The sequence below is a fragment of the Fukomys damarensis genome, unplaced genomic scaffold (assembly GCF_012274545.1).
Source record: "Fukomys damarensis isolate Sample0158 unplaced genomic scaffold, DMR_v1.0_HiC HiC_scaffold_16, whole genome shotgun sequence".
In the NCBI taxonomy this organism is placed as follows: Eukaryota; Metazoa; Chordata; class Mammalia; order Rodentia; family Bathyergidae; genus Fukomys; species Fukomys damarensis.
Genome location: NW_022900928.1, coordinates 83,924,181 through 83,940,501, shown reverse-complemented (window position 1 = coordinate 83,940,501; position 16,321 = coordinate 83,924,181). Strand labels below are relative to the sequence as shown.

At 48.8% G+C, this 16,321-nt stretch overlaps 1 protein-coding gene across 1 annotated transcript in view; it reads right to left on the bottom strand.

The window, feature by feature from the left end:
* Positions 1–16,321, bottom strand: part of Ptprn2 (protein tyrosine phosphatase receptor type N2) — a 523,272-nt gene that overhangs the window by 307,027 nt on the left and 199,924 nt on the right. The window contains exon 11 of the mRNA XM_033763957.1: positions 15,974–16,053. Coding sequence (XP_033619848.1) covers positions 15,974–16,053 — 80 coding nt within the window. The remainder of the gene's footprint in view (positions 1–15,973; positions 16,054–16,321) is intronic.

Genomic DNA, 16,321 nt, shown 5'->3' with positions numbered 1-16,321 from the left:
GGTAAATAGTTCATCCCTTCAAAGGAGCTCCTGCTCTTCCTGACACAGACCTTGGGCCAAGTGAGCCCTCTATCTGGAATGCTGGGGCAATGCCCCCACATCACACTAATCATGGCATTTGCCCTGCACAAGGCTGGACTTCCCTGTGGATGCTTCTCCAGAGCACAGCCATCACACACAATTAATCATAGGCACTGGCAGGAGCAGTGTCCCATCTGCCCCACACCCGCCTGTTCTCCATGGCATCTCTGGGTTGCTGGATGCTGACCCAGGCTCAGGCAAGGGGAGGTATTGGGAACAACACTTAAAAGTTACTTCTGTGTTCATTTTCCAAGAGCATTGAGTTACAACCATGTGCTCAGGGTGGGTCAGGGATTAAAATCCTGTGAAGGGCATAGAGATCCAGGAGGACACTTCCTGTGCATAACAGAGGCCATAACTCAGGTCACTTCCACAACTTGAATTCAGTTGCTGAAGCAGGGCTGAGTCAAGTTATGTTTTTTGCTTTTTGGCTTTCAGAAAGGCTTACTTCCTTTGGTTAAGTTCTTCAAGTTTTAACTGAAGTGCTTCTTTTTCAGAGTGCACCCTCAGCCGAGAGAAGAGCGGGTTTGGCTGGCAGCAGATCTTCTCTGTTAACTCTTTGAGTCAGCACACTCTCCTCCTCCAGGTTCTAGTCATCCTTCATGATAAGAGGACAGGGGCAGCTGTCCCCACCCTCCCTGCACAAAGCCAGGCCAGCTGGGGTCACTCTGAGCAGGACCCATGCCCTGCTCTCCTGCAGCATCGAGTGCAGCTGCAGTGCCCTACCTGGTGACACTACTGCTGTCAGATGTGCCAGGTGTGGGTGAAACTCAGCCACAGACACATAAACAAGCAAACAAGTACATGGCACAGATGACACAGCTACCCAGAGCACCTCCCTAGAGGCTGCTGCCTTACTGAGCCCCTGTCTATGCTCAGCTCAGGGCTGCAAGTGCAGGGATGTCATATTCCTTCGTCTATAATTCTAATTTATGACATATGAGAAAGCACCCTGTGTCCCTCTGTCTCTCTCTAGTCTCACTCTCTTTTTCTCTTTTTTGTTTTGTTTTGTTTTTTGAGACAATGTCTCCCTTTTTAGTTCGAACTGCCCCTGAACTCACTATGTAGCCCAGGGTGGCTTTGAACTTGTGGCAATCCTCTTGCCTCAGCCTCCCAAGTGCTGGGATTACAGGCATGTGCCAACATGCCAGGCTCTCTTCCGCTTTCTCTTTAACCCCTTCCCACCTCCTCTGCTTCAGGGTTGAAAGGGAAATTTGGGCAGTTCTGTTGGGTTTGCAGGTATGTTCTGTTCATATTTCCTGATACCATTCTACTAGAATCATTAAACTCTGAGAAGTGCAATTAATTTCAGCTTTGCATGCAGCAGTGCCCCATATAGTAAACTCTTTTTAATGAAAGGGTAGACTTTAAACCAAATAGTACTGTCCAACATCATCACAAGTCTAAGGAGGCTTAAAAATACTATTCTATAGGGTTTCCCAGCTCTACAATAATAAATTTAGTTTTTTTCCTGGTCTGTGTATTGAGAAAAATAAAACAGACCTCTAATTACTCACTACAGCCTAGTGCAGGTAGGACAAATTTAAAGACTGCTGAGCAAAGGTGACACTCGATAGAGAATAGAGACCCGGGCTTTCCCATGACAAGAGCTGACTTCCTTGGCCACAGCAAGACCTTCACGTCCACATGCAGGGGCCACATGTCCCTGCCAGGCCCTTAGAACTGTGCTAGCTGCTCCACCTCCACTCACAAACTGGAAAGACACTAGGATCAAGCCAAACCTTGCCAGGGAGAGTCTCCCTATCAGCCCTCATTTCTCATTGGCAACTTGACTTGGTACTGAAGTAACTGAGGCCCTAACAATATGTAATAAACTATGAATCTGACTCAGTCATGGCAGCCAAGCTCTAGTCAATCATCACAGCAGCTCAGCTCCAGGCTCCAGCTGTCACTCACAGGTAGAGCCCACTCAAACCACCTTGGGATGGGTCAGGACTGCTGCTCTGCCTATGCCATTTCCCTTTCCCCGCCCACTTTTCTCCAGCTACAAATGTACTCTGCACCTGTGGAGTGGAGCATTCAGAGCTATTTCTGTCCAGATGGCTGCTTAATTCAAGTGAAAGCCAAGTAAGAGCTACAAAAATAGATTTGCTACAATTTTGTCTTTCAGCAGTGCTCAAAAAAGAAAAAGTTACCAAAGTAACCATCTTAGGCCTATTACAGTTACATGGTTTTTTACATGGTTTTAAGCCGAGTTTCCATGACTGGCCCATAAAACAACAGCAGAGAGATGGGTGTGGAGAGGGGCACAGCACAGTGCTGACTTGGTCTCAGTCTGCTTTGCAATCACTGGAATGGACACCCACAGGCGATTCTGAGGAGTATTTCAACCAGCCCACAGTACGTGTGGGCCTGTGATGCAAGCATTTATTGCTTTTAAGCAGACATGTACATTTTCTCACTTAATTATTAAACATAGCTTGTGTTGTTTCATGAAATAATTTATTAAAAGATAATAAGGAACTATTGCTACTTATATGCGTTAATTATATTAGCCTAAGAAAATTCCTCTTCACTCAGTTCTGCCCAGGCAAGCTGAGATTGGACAGGAGGAAGTTAAATTATTTAGATCTAGGAATAAAATGGTATCTTTTTTTGGTACCGGAGATCAAACTTGGGACCTTGTATTTGCGAGGCAGGCGGCACAACCAATGAGCTAAATCCCCAGCCCATAAAATGGTATCCTTATCTCTCTGCTTTCTTCTAATTTGTTTAAATCTCTGCACCAAATCCCCCATTCTTTGAAGAATATTGTTCTTCAGACCCTATATAAGGAAATACTTTATAAGAGGTTGTATTCATAAGTAGTTATCTAAAAATAACTAAGTACAATGATCTACCTCAGAAAGAGTATTGCTTACCTGAAATGCTTGGGTAAAAAAGTATTTGATTTCACTTTTTCAGATTTTAGAATATTTACATAGATCATAATATAAATATTAAGTAGAATATTTATCAATTGACCAGGCCTAATCTAAAAATAATACATCTGAAATATTTCATGTGCTGACACAACTCTCAAAAAGTTCTGGGTTTTGGTGGAGTGTTTCGTTTTGTTTTGTTTTTGGTACTGGGGATCAAACTCAGGACCTTGTGCTTGCCTGGCAGGGGGCAGAACCACTAGGCTAAATCCTGGTCCTGGTGGAGTGTTTTGGATGTAGGGTTTCCAGATTAGGAGTCTTCAATCTATGTAAATAAATCTGAATTAGTTTTTCTTTTCTTTGTGTCTGCAGGAGAGACCACTGAAGACTAGAAACATCCCTCCTGTCATCCACAAGGTTTCCAGGCAACATCCCTGCACACAGGTGTGGGTCTTTAAGCAACCTCCTTCTGAGCCCTGATGTCTCAGCCCAAAGTCTCTGTGTGGCTGACTCCTGAAGGTCACCATGCACCTCCTGCTGGTCAGGGTCAAAACAGAACAAAGGCTGAGCAATCCTCTCTTGGGGATGCAATTCAAGCCTTCCCAACCTGCAAATGCCACACATCAGCCCACTTCTGTCATCCAGAAACTAGGCTCCTCCCTAGCCCTGCCTTTCTGCATTGTTCCAGCTGGTCTACCATTAGTCGGCTTCTCCTGTCTCCTCATTCTGCTAGCTGTTGCTGTCCTCTCCTCCTGCTGCACCCTTCTCACACAGGACAGCCCACTTGTCACTGTGCTCCTCTTGTGGCCTGAGAATATGCTACCTGCCCGGCAGCCAACTGTCTATAAATAACCGGAGGATGGTGCTTCAAAGACTTTGTATCCCCATGAGTAAACTAGAGATCTCCCGAGGGCCTAAGGGTGCTGATGGCTTTCATCCATCTGACACCACCCACTACTATAACTCCTGTGCCCCTCTGTACCCTGAACAAGCCACACTTCTCCCTGCATGGAGACCACAGGGGACAGATGTCTCCTGTTCCTCTGAACTGGGCGAGGCCAAGCCCATTCACTTCTCCCTCTAGTTTTGGCCTAGATGTTGCCTCTCAGGAGAGTCCCCCAGCCTCCTCTCTCTCAGCCCCTGCCAGAGGTCACAAAGCAGTGAGTGGCCCAGACAAGTCTGTTCAGCCTCCATTGTTCTCACAGTGCAGTGCCGTTGCCTGTGGTTACACCAGACAGGAGAGAAAGAGCAGGATCAAGATACTGTGTTCACGTGTCCTGCAGACATTCATTTCCGTGCCAGGCTCTGCTTGAAGCTGTGACTTCCACATCCTCATGTGGTCTGCTGAATGTCACACTGGTACCCCCACCAGTGCCCTCTGCCTGACTGCATCCAGAAAAACCCTCTTTCCAATGAGGACACATCCACAGGCACCAGGGGTGTGGGGATGGACAGGCCTCTTTGAGTACGTGTTCTACTCACAGAGGTGACGATGCCAGCTGTCGTCATGGGGCACCTCCCACACCCCACACCCCAATCACCATCTTTGTCTGCTTATGAGAAATGAAAGGTTTTGCAAAGCAATGAACAGTATGGAAAAAGGCTGTGTGGCCTTGTTAAGCAGAAAGGCCTAAAAAGGAGAAAAGGAAGACATTGTAGGGTCTTGTGTTAGAATAAGAAGTTCTATTTATTAAGTTATTTTCTGGAGAACACTTGTATCAAGGCTGAACTCTCAGCCCAGTATTTATAAACTGCATTCCTTTCAAAACATTCTATCAGCCTGACATTTCCTTAAGCCAAACTGACCTTCTACTCTATGGAACAAATCAGGGTGGTTTAACTGCACTGACTGAAGAGTATTCCCACCCGAGACGAGAAGATGGCAGGTGTCCTGTCATTCAGCATCGCCCACTGGAGTGTGATGGTGGCAGGTAGGTGGCAGCCAGCGATCATCTCCTGCACCACAGCACAAATTAAAGGGATGGAAGCAGCCAAGCACTCTGCACAGAGAATGAGTGTCCACCTCCCTCTGCAATTACCGATGTGCAAACACAACCTGAGAACCACTTAGGCCCTGTCCAGGACCGGTAGACAAGGGCACAAAGGCAAGGGCAAGATCTTGCCATTGGCAGTGAGCCCCATACCTTGTGTCCTGTACCCTGTGCCCTACACCCCTGGCCCTGGGCCTGGTGGATGAGCTGCTGCCACCCCTTCTGCAGCACAGGATCAGTCTGGCACGGCATAGGACACCCCACCCCCAGCTCAGCACCCATCCAGAAGAGAGGACTCACACTGCTGTTCCCCTGAACCACAGTGTGAGCAGCCAGAGGTGGCACGGTGGTTCCTGAAGCAGTGTGAGTGTTCATTATCATAGTCTGGACCCAGCAGAAGCCTGTGGAACCAGAGCTGCCAGACATGGCCCAGAGCTCCAGGAGAGATGGCCATGGGCTGCCTCCTTCCTAGCATCCTTCCCCTCACACTCTGTCAGGCACCAGGACAGCTGCCTTCAGGGTTCCTGCCAGGAAGCTGAGCCTGAGAATGATGGGAAGTCTGCTTGCCTGTCCCTGTGTCATGATGAAGCAGCGTGAGCCATTCAGAGCACCAGCTAACTGACCCTGTAGGCCTTTCAACCCATGGGGGGCTGACTGAAGAAACAGTGGCTGATGATTTAGGATGAAAAAGTTATACAATCCAACAGGACAGCTGCCCTGCGTGACTGCACTTGCGATGCTGTGCAGAGGTGAAGCAGAGCACACACAGCCACCACCCTGGCTGCCAGAGTGCTGAGCATACAAAGCTCGAGTCCTGGCCATGCTGTCACAGGACGAGCACAGCAGCCAGGTTCCTGGGCTTTCGGAGACCACTTAGTGGGGCCCCTGGCAGCCTATACAGGGTCCTGAGCCCAAGTGAGAACAGGAAATGAAGTTTGGAGAAGACCCCCAACTTGTCCAAAAATGTATGAAACTAAGAGGCTGGGACCCCACATCCCATACTGCTGGACTTCAGCATAACAGGTACTGGGTCACAGCATGCCATGAGCATGTGAACAGGGCTGGGCAGTTGCTCAGGCATGGTCAGTGACGGGAGGTGGACACAGATCCTGAAGGGGCCACAACATTAGCATCCAATTAACTGAGGCCCGTTCTGCAGCCTTGGACACATACTCAAGACAGCTTCTTATCCATATACATACTCACACATACACACATACAGGCATGTACATACTTGGATAGCTAGGTATACACACACTCACAGCTGGGCACAGAGACAGTTGAGCGCACACACATTCACACAGCTGGTAGAAACTTTGGGATGGAATGGGTGGAATGAAACCTGTCCTCCACCTGCTCCTGCCCACTGGCACGTCCTGAGGGAGAGCCACAGGAAGTTTCTGCAGCTTCTCAGAAGGGCTGGCTCTGGTTCACTGTGGAGAGCACTGGCTACACACAGGGGTGGTGGTGGACTGTGTCCACCAGTGAGTAGGATCTCTGTATGCTGGCTACAGTCTGAGAGGCCCCAGCTACCAAAAGCACAGACTCCCCCCAGCACACACACCGTGAAGGAGGGAGATGCTGGGTGAGTCCTCCACACCTCAGCAGAAACCGGATAGCTGCACAGGCAAGAGGCTGTGCCTCACTGGACTCAAGTGATCTGGAAATTGCCACGCACTCTCATCCCCCTCGTGAAAGCCAAGGACACAGCATCATGGCGTCATCCAACCAAGGTCCATAGAGATCAACACAGAGCCCAGCTCAAAGCCGGTAAGGACAGGTTGATTGTGAAATAATGCCACAGACAGGCACTGTCCTCACGTGGATGGGGATCTCCCAGCAAATGCCCCATGAGTCAAATAGTCCCAGGACTATGCTGTTCTAGTAAGTAGATGAGCTGAGCCGCTTGGCACAGTGATGCCCAAGTTCTTCTCTGGCTCAGCTTGGAACAATAAGGTAAAAAATCCACAAGGACCTTCAACAAACAATATATTCTGGATTTAATTACAGATAAAAGAAGTCTGACTTCCTTTAAAAGATGGTAAATTGCATATAAAAATGGAAATCACTCCCAGAGCATGAGAATGGCATTGTTTCTGTATGTATTAGTATAGAATAAAAAACTGATCATTTGGCTCATGAAAGAGATTACTTTAACAGGGCAGTAAGGTGAATGAAGGGGAAGGCATAAAAAAGACATTTTCCAGGGAAATTTCCCACCCTGGCTTTCTGACTGTAAGCCAAGATGGGCTCAGTCATGGGCTCTGTGTGCCTTGGCAAGAGGTGATGTTTCCATTTTCCTTCCTGGGGAATCACATGATGCCTTCTCTTTCTTAGCAAGTATTTGCTGTGAGTGGTGGTGGCCTTGGCCTTGGTGCACTGCTGGCAGACCTATCTTTAAGGCACCACCCCTCCACCTGGCCAAACTCTATCCTTATTTGCCAGGTTGGGTGAGTCCATGGCTAATGTGCCCCTCACTCCAGCCCTTCTCCACATGGAGGGCACACTTTCACCTTCAGGGATGACTTTAAACCTGGCCTCTGCCCCATGAGGTGCAGGGGCAGGGCTCAGGTTGCCTGTGCATCATTACGCTGCCTAGGATGAGCTCCCCACTGGGAAGTGCTCCTCCCATGGCCTATTCTTCACTATGGAGACTGACTCTGGGTGCTTTAAATGATACCAGTCCCAGTGCACATCATGAGCCACATCCAGATTGCCACAGGGAATCCCAGAACAAATGGCACAGTATGAAGAGGCCCTAAAGAAAGATACCCAAGTGGTGATCATGTCCTCCTGAGCTGCCCAGGCTCAGCCTGCTGGGCTCCTGACCTGCCCTGGCTTAGACCTCAGCTCCCAAGGAGTCTAGCCACATGAGGTAGAAACCAAGGCAGATGTGTGTCTGCACTGTGGGAAAGACACAAAAGTACTGACCACTGAGACATGAGTGCATCCCCAGGACATGGGGGGACTCTGTGGTGAGGGACAGTGGCTGGTCACCAAGGTGTTAAGTAGGAAATAAAAATCTTAGCAAAGTTTCAATCATTTTTCCCTTGATATCAGTAAATCCTTCACACATTACAGTGAGAATAGGAACAGTTGTGGATTACAGTCTTAAATCAGGGTTGGGAGAAAAACAGCTGTTCTGTCTGGTCTACCTGAACTGTTTCTGCTGGCCTGGTAGTAGGTGGTCCACAGGTGCCCTGGTGTGGACAGAACAACCCAAGGTGGTGTGTGGTACACCGAGGGAGGGTGCCACTGTGTGACACACTTGCTGTTCAATGAGGACTCTTTCTGCACTCAGGGGATTTCATGAAAGGGGAAAGCTATTTTCAAAGACCTCACATTTTCCCGTTTTCCATGTTTTCACCATTAAGCACTTATTGAGCTCCTGCCGTGGGCAGGCCTGGGATGTGTGATGGGTGTATCAGTCCTTCTTACCACTACAGTGGGAGGCCTGCAAGAACAGAGCATGCCTGCTGCAGTTTCCCCGCTTCCATCAGCAAAGCAGTCAGAGTTAAGCAGGTCAACAGGACTGGGCAACTTTCTAGAGGCTAAAGCTCAACCGAAAGCTGCAGGCAACACAGGTGTCCATGTGTACTTCTTTCTATACAGAACCACAACAGTGGTTCCTTGCAAACCAGGGGTGTTGGTGGGAGGTGTATGAAGGGGGAGAGTCTATCTGTACATTTTATACATGGGAGAAACTGTGTAATTGCTCTCGCTGAAGACTTCATTCTGAATTTGTTTTCTTGTGCTTTGCAATTATAATAAGACAAGGTGTTGGTAGAGAGCAAACTGTCCCCAGACCTGAAAGAATATGTGAACACCACCTTAATCAGTGCCAGAAGCCAGCATAGACCAGAACTGTCCTTTCAAGCTGCTTGCAGATGGTGTGCTGACTTTGGTGCCAGCATGTTTTCAAGTGACCTTAAGCATCCAAGGCTGTGCAAAGCCCCAGCCATGAGCCTCATAGTAGTACAGGTTCCTGGCGTTTGAGCACAGGAAGTGCAATGAGAGGGCCCTGCTGCCTGGGTTGGGCTCCCTCAATGTATGGGGCATGGACCCCACTCCTCCACCCTCACTCACAGTGCACTGCTCCTCTCCGCACCCCTGAGACACCACCAATGCAAACATAGTCTTACCTGCAATTTGACACAGTATCTTTGTGGTTCTGTGCACCCTGGGCAGTGGCAGTGTAGATAAAATCAATTGAAGTCTGAGGCAGGAAACGACACTGACAATTTGTTAGCCCTTTAGCATTAACTTGGGCCCTCAAGTCAAATTCTTCTACTTTATTTGGTCCTAAAGCAACCTCATGGAGTACTGCTACTGGAAGTTGAAAGGTGAACATGAGTTGTCAAAGTCACATGACAAAAAGTAGCAGTGGACTTTGAACTGAGGTACTGAACTCCAAATCCCTGCTCTTCCACACTTCTGTATTTTCAACTTTGCTACTGTGAAACAGCGGGGAGGACTGAACAGTGGTGAGGAACTAAAGCCTAGCTTCTTGGTCTCTTGATCTGCAGGGCTGGTAAAGGGCTTCTGGTTGCACTGTGTGTGGGTGTGACACGTGGTATTCTCTGGGCAGATGAGCAGAGGTGGCTGTCCTGAGCTAGGGAGGAGGCCTGGAATCACAGGTCCCTCTCTGCTTATAAGGAGGGATTTCCAAATCTCCGTGAGTGTGGGAGTGTGCTAAGAACTTGCATGCCATAGCTCTGACACAGGCTCAGCTGAGGAAGCCAGACACAGGCTCAGGCAGGGACCAACATCCAGTGGCCTTGCTCAGGTGAAAGCGCAGACTCCCTTGCGTGGGGATGGGAGCAGGAGCCAGTGCTGAGTGACGCAGTACCTGGTGCTTCTACCTCTCCTAACACTGGTCACATTTGAGAAGGTGGCCATGTTACTCACAATGCCAAGCTATGGCCTGGCTGTGTGGAAAGAAGTGATGGGTGTCACTGCCTCCTGTGCTGACTGTCCATACACAGCCACACTTTGTCCTCACAGGGGTGCTCATGCCTGCCAGGGGCCATCAGTCACCACAGGATAGGAGCCAGCTTGGCTGTCCCACAGGGCTCATGCAGGGTCCTGCAGGGCAGCGGAGGGGTCAAGGCTATAAGACCAGTGCTGCTTTAATGGGGAGACAGAAGAGGTAACAATCCTGTGAACCAAGGAGCTCCCTCTGACATGAGTGGGGTTTCGCTGAGTGGGGGTAGGGTCCCTCTGACTGAGCAGAGTCCCACAGACTTTGGAGGAGTTCCCCAGATGAAAGAGCAGAGTCTCCCAACTGAGGCTGGCAGTTCCCCTGACTGGGTGGTCCTCCATGAGTGCCTCCTGCACCAACTCCATGGTGCCCCATCCTCGTCCACCCTGGGGTCTCTCCAGTCCCTCCCTACATAGCAGCCAGCTTGGTCCCTGCACACTGAGGCCTGTCACTCTAGTCATACTCTTGGAGTTCCTCTCACATGGAGGCAAGACCCTCCCCAGCCTGGAGAACTTGCCCTTTCATGTCCCCCCACCTTGGGCCAGGCATAGTGTCTGCAGCCTGGCCTCTCCCTTGAATTAGGTCTCTGCATTCACCCACCTTGGGTCTGCCCTTGTGTGGCCTTCCAGAGCCCATGTCTGGCTTCCACCCCAGCTCACTAGCCTTCCTGATTTCCTCTGCAGCACTTGGCTCTTCCTGCCATTTATGTCTTACTACATACATAAAGGAAGAGGGCAAACCAAAGTGGAGTCACATGAGGTGCCTGGGCTGGGTGTCCAGCAGTGAACTGTCACCCAGGCAGGCAGCAGTGTGCTTGGACTGGCAGCAGATTCAGTTTTCTCAGTTGCAGAATCACACTTCTTTCTCCACACATATTGTACCCCTGGGTCATCAACCAATACAGGACCCCACCCCACAGTCTTCTAAAGCAGGAACAAGGGACACAACTCTTTGTCTTTTTGCATTCCTTTCTCATCGTTAAAAAAGAAAAAGACATGCATTAAAGCAGAGTGCCTGTGAATAGAATGTCCCCCCGTGGGAATACACCCTGTGTGTCACTGCACAGATGCCCTTAAGAGCCTGAGTCATACTGCCTAGATGTTCAAAGTGGTAAGAGGACTCTTTTCAATACTTTGCTTTTGAAGCTTATAATTTGTCAATTTGTTCAAGAAAGAGAGTAAACTCTGCCTCCAAGTAATAATCAATACAGAAGTTGGAACTGAAAAATAGTTGTTTTTTTTATTTTAAAGTTGTGTCTTATGGGTTCCGCTCCCGACTCTGCTTCCCATGTGGGCATCTCACTGGCACAAGGCTTCATCTGGGAGCCTGGTCCCTCACTCTGGCTACTCCCTGGAGCCCCAGTGTGGGCATCTTCCATCTCCCTCTGCCTCTCTGTCCCTCTCATGGTTCTCCTTTCCATTCCTCATAGCTCTGCTCAGCATTCAGAGGTGGATGGGTGCCTGAGCACATGCTCTCCTTCTCGCACTGCCCTCACTGTCACACCAGACCTGGGCCAGTGACTCTGCAGGATCCCAACCTGTGCTTTCCCTGAGCTGAAGGGCCAACAGAAGTCCCAAAGCCCAGCCCTGATGCCGGAGGTAGGGCCTTCCATGGAGGCCTGATGAAGCTGTCACAGTCTCTGCTGTGCCCTGCTGTGCTGTCCGGGGCTCCTGCTCCCCTTTGTCTCGAAGAAGATTGCAGTCCCTGGGAGTTTTGCTCTAACTCAGCTACCCTTATGTGAACACAAATGTTCTTGGTCAGTGGCCTCTTTTGTGAGCTCTTCCAAGGCAGCGTCTTGTTTTGCACTAAAACATGCAGCTATCTTGCCACAGCCTTAGCTCACTAGGTTCTTCATCTCCTCTGTCTCAGGTTGGCAATGGAGATGAAGAGAGCATGTTTTGAGACATGGTAGTTGGTGATGTGTGCACAGCTTCATGAGGGAGTGACTGGTATAGCCACACAGCGGACTTGAGGCAAGCTGGCCATGTAAGAAGAGGGAGAGCTCACACTGCTCATGGACACATATGACAGAAAGTTCTCCCACCCCATGCCAAACTCAGATGGCAGTGTGGGCCACTGGCCCAGCCCTCCTGACTCTGCCAGCCACAGAGAAGCAGAGTTCCCATGCTGCAAAACCCCTTTGACTCAATCCTGGAGACCCTGTCCGTGAATGCCCTGTCATGTTAGGCTCCTCCTTCTCACTGGTGGCCCCCTGAGATCCACTCTGGTCCTCTAGTCTGCCTAAGCCAGCATTTCTGGAGATGCTTGATTCTTGGGCATGCTCTCGCCTCCTAGACTGCTCATCCCCCATGGCTTCTACAGCGTTGTCTAGGCTGGGCTTCCCAAGGCAGGCTGTTTCCCAGGTTATGACACCCAAGAGGTACAAGATGCTCACCAAAAGAGCACCTGAACACCAGGGACCTGCAGTGGAGACTGAATACCTGAGTGTGGGCACCAGGACTCATTTCACTTTTCTTCCAAATAATTAGGGATGGGGAGCCCTAGTGCCAGCCAGTGTGAACTGAACTCTCTCTTGGTTTGGGTGCATGGAGCTGTGTGGTCCAGGCAGCTCGGCTACAGTCCAGTGCTAGGCCAGCATTTGAGGGAGTCTCCGGAGAGAGGAGGCCTCTCTTCTTGCAGACAGCACATCAGGAGCCACCATCCAAGAAGAAGGAGTCGGGGATTTGCTCACCTCACTGGGATGCTCAGCTACAAGGACTGAGCCCAAGAAGTCGGACCCACTGTGAGCCAAGCTCTACGCCAAATTGCCAGACCCTGCAGAGGAGATGTCTGCTACCTGACATGAATACAGCAACTCCACAAGCCAGGCCTCAGAGGCTTCCATCACCTGAGTTGGATGGGTCACTGAGACCAGAGGGAAGGGACAGATGCCTGGGGACAGACAGCTCCCAGAGTCAAACACACCAAAGAAACACCACATGCTGCAAACCCAGGAGAGGAGTGTCTGTGAAAGGGCCTGATCTCAGGACATGTGGGAGATGCAAAATGACTCCTGGCAGCAAATCACAGGGTCTAAGGGTTATCAAGTGGGGTCTCCTCAGAGAAGGAGGGGAGCAAACACAAACACTTCCTTCTAAAAGATGATTGGCTATATTTTCTTTGAAGATAAATGCAAAAATTGATTAAAAATTTGCTATTTTGGGAGCCAGAGATTTGGCTCAGTGGTTCCATTGTGCACCTCACAAGCGCAAGAGCCCAAGTCCAATCCCTGGTACCAAAAAAATAAAAATAAAAAAATAAAAAAGACAAAGGAAAGAAATTTGCTATTTAAGAACAACCCTCAAAGATACAAGAGAAAGAAAAGAATCTCTCTGTTCTGGCCTGTGTGACTGAATGATATGGGCCACGGGACCAAATATACCACTGGTCACTCCTGTGTATGCCATGTTGGCTCCTTGGACAAATCAAATCTCCTGCACAGGCCCTCTCATCTTAATATGCTCTTGTTCCTCATGTTTACACCCAAATTCAGAAATCAGGCAGAATTCCAGAAAAGGATCACCTAGGACAAAGTCTTCCTTGCACAGTGAAAGCGAGCTGCTCTTGCCATTCAGCATAAACCCCACATGGTTTATGCATTGATGGGAACTGATATGGCATCAGTTATATGCCTGTCATTGTTTCCTATCATTCTGTGTAAATTTGTAAAATAAATGCCCCTTAAATTCTGTTGCCAGGGTTACCTCTCCCTTCATTAATAACAAAAGATGTCCAGACTGTTGTAACATCCTGCACCGAATACCAACCATAGCCTTTGGCCTTTCAGGCAATCTGTGACATCCCTGTCATGTCAGCAAAAGCCCCAACAGGCTCTGAATGTTGATGGTCCAGGAGGCAGGACACTTATGTCTTTCCAAAGCACACAACTTGCCCTGATGCTAGCAAAAGTCAATGCAATCTTTTAAACCTAGACCCCACAAGAAATTCTTTTTGGGTCTAAACTTTCTAGTCACTTTTCACATAGGGTTGCTACTTGGTGAGGGGTTACCACACTCTAGGACACCAATGTCCTCTGGCAGACACTGACTAGGTACCCACTACCCTTGACGTTTCTGCTGCCAGACTCTAAGATTCTTATGCTCTCATGTTTATGTTGTATAATCTTTTCCCTGTACAGAATCCACTACACTTGTAATACTATAACATTACTTGAAATATGAAAGGAGTGAATGTTTTTATAAATTATGCATGGATGTTAACAACTTTGCATGTGTACAACAAGCAGGAAACAATGTGGCTTGCACAGCTCTAGCAGTTAATATAAATGCACTGGAGTAAGTTAGGAAATCGAGCATTCAGAGAGTTGTTGATATGAGACTCAAACATCCATTTGATACGTAATTTCTCCCTTGGTACAACACATTAGTGCATGACATGAACACATTTGAAACGACCCAGAAACTAGATTTCAAATAATCAAACTCATTTTCCCTTGAAAGCAATAAAATAAATGAAAGGACATTGTCTGTGAGTATATTGTCATGATTAAAAAAAAAGATAAAAAGACTGCATTGCATTCCATTTTATTCCACTCACAGCCTCCTTAAGTTCCAGCAAATCCAATTTCAAATGAATTACTTCCCGGTCCTGGGGTGAACTGCCAAGCATGGAATAGTCAAGGGTGTGTTCCTGCATACAAACCTGACAATGGACTGGTCTTATATGGGTCAGCCACCACTTCTGATGAGGACCATGCATGTGTGCACCCCGAGGCAGCTGAGGACAGAGGGGCCTCAGCTGTCACAGCCCAGTCCCCCTCTTAAAGTGGCAACATGTTTGAAACAACATCTCTGGGCTCCCTCTTGCCTCTCTGGGCCACAGGAAGCTGTTCTGCTGTGTGAGGATACTTTACCCTGCCATGTCATGTTCCAGCTCCACACACCTCCTGACAAAGCGTGGTGACAGAGTGAGGCTGGGGATCTAGCTCTCTACAAAGCCCATGTCCCTCAGACCTCTGGATTTGGCACAACTTTGCAAAGAATCTTTTCCTAATCAAAATCTCTTAGTGCTCCAATAACTACCTTCAGGAAGTAAGTTTTGCTAAGAGCATAAAGACTCCTATGAGCACACCCAACAGCAACCAACGCAGAGGAGCTGACGATTTGCTTACTTTGGGACAGCAGCTCCTACATGTTGTGTTGTCCACCACCAGTGAAGAAACTGCATCAACAGGACGTCCTTGCATCGAGGCCTCATACATGCACAGAAACTAAAGACCAGCTCTCTAAATCAGCTGGAACATTGTCCTGCATTCACCATTGAAAAAACAAAAATTAAATTTCAGTAAACAATAACTCCCATATTTTGCTCCCATATTTAGGGATGACTGAAACAGAATTGTGTTTTGCCCTAACCGGACAGCACCCTCAGGATGGCCTCTCATAAATGATCACACAGTATGAAGCGTCCCTCCTGCCAAATCACCCCAGAATACCAGAGCTAAGGCTCTTCTGATTGCTCTTCTTAGATTATACAGCACATTCTACAAGATTACTCTATCCCCAAGACAATGTATGTAGGAAATGCAAAAGTATGTCCTCTACCCCTTCTTGCTCTTCAAAGTGCTAGTGAGTGGCAACTTGTGATTTTCTACTCCATGGCAACACCGATCATGTGGCCAAGGTCACTCCCATTCCATCAGGGCCCAGGTCTCAGGAACACCAGGAACTTGGGATCTGTCAGAAAACCAACATGTTCACCCAGACAAAGCCTGCACTTGGTGCCTGCACTCAGCCCTTGCCTGCAGGAACAGAAGACATGGAGGGACCTCTGCATGACACAACCTTAAAGACTCAAACCAAGTCACACATCTCTGTTCACACTGGGCACTGTGCACACCAACTCTTGTGTCTCCAAGCCTCTCAAATGCAGTGCTGAGGTTTCCTCTCCCATCAGAAGGTTGGTATCTTGCATGTGGCAGAAACCCAAGCAATGTGGCCCAGGTGGCACTGGCTCTGATGGCCATGTCTCTGTCTAGACTGTGTGGGGTGCACACATGCATGTGGAAACAGCCTTACCTGTGGCCCTCGCAACATCTGCAGTTGTCACATTTCGGACATTGGCACTCACTTTGAAGGTCACTGCTGGCCCCAGGACACTGGAAGAGACCATTCAGAAAGAGGTCATTATCAAGTCACCATAGGGGCCATCTGAAAGCTTCCCAGCAAACCCCAACAAGTGAAAGCACATCTGAGGCACTGTGCTGCATTTAAAACCTCCACCCCAACCCTGGGCTATTTAGCTTTGAAGTGTGATTGTTTCCACCTACAGCAATTCTCCATGCTAGGACCCAACACTCCCCCAAGGGAACAGAAAACACTGCATGGACCTAAGCCTTGTCCTGAGCTCCCAAGAGGGCACCAAGA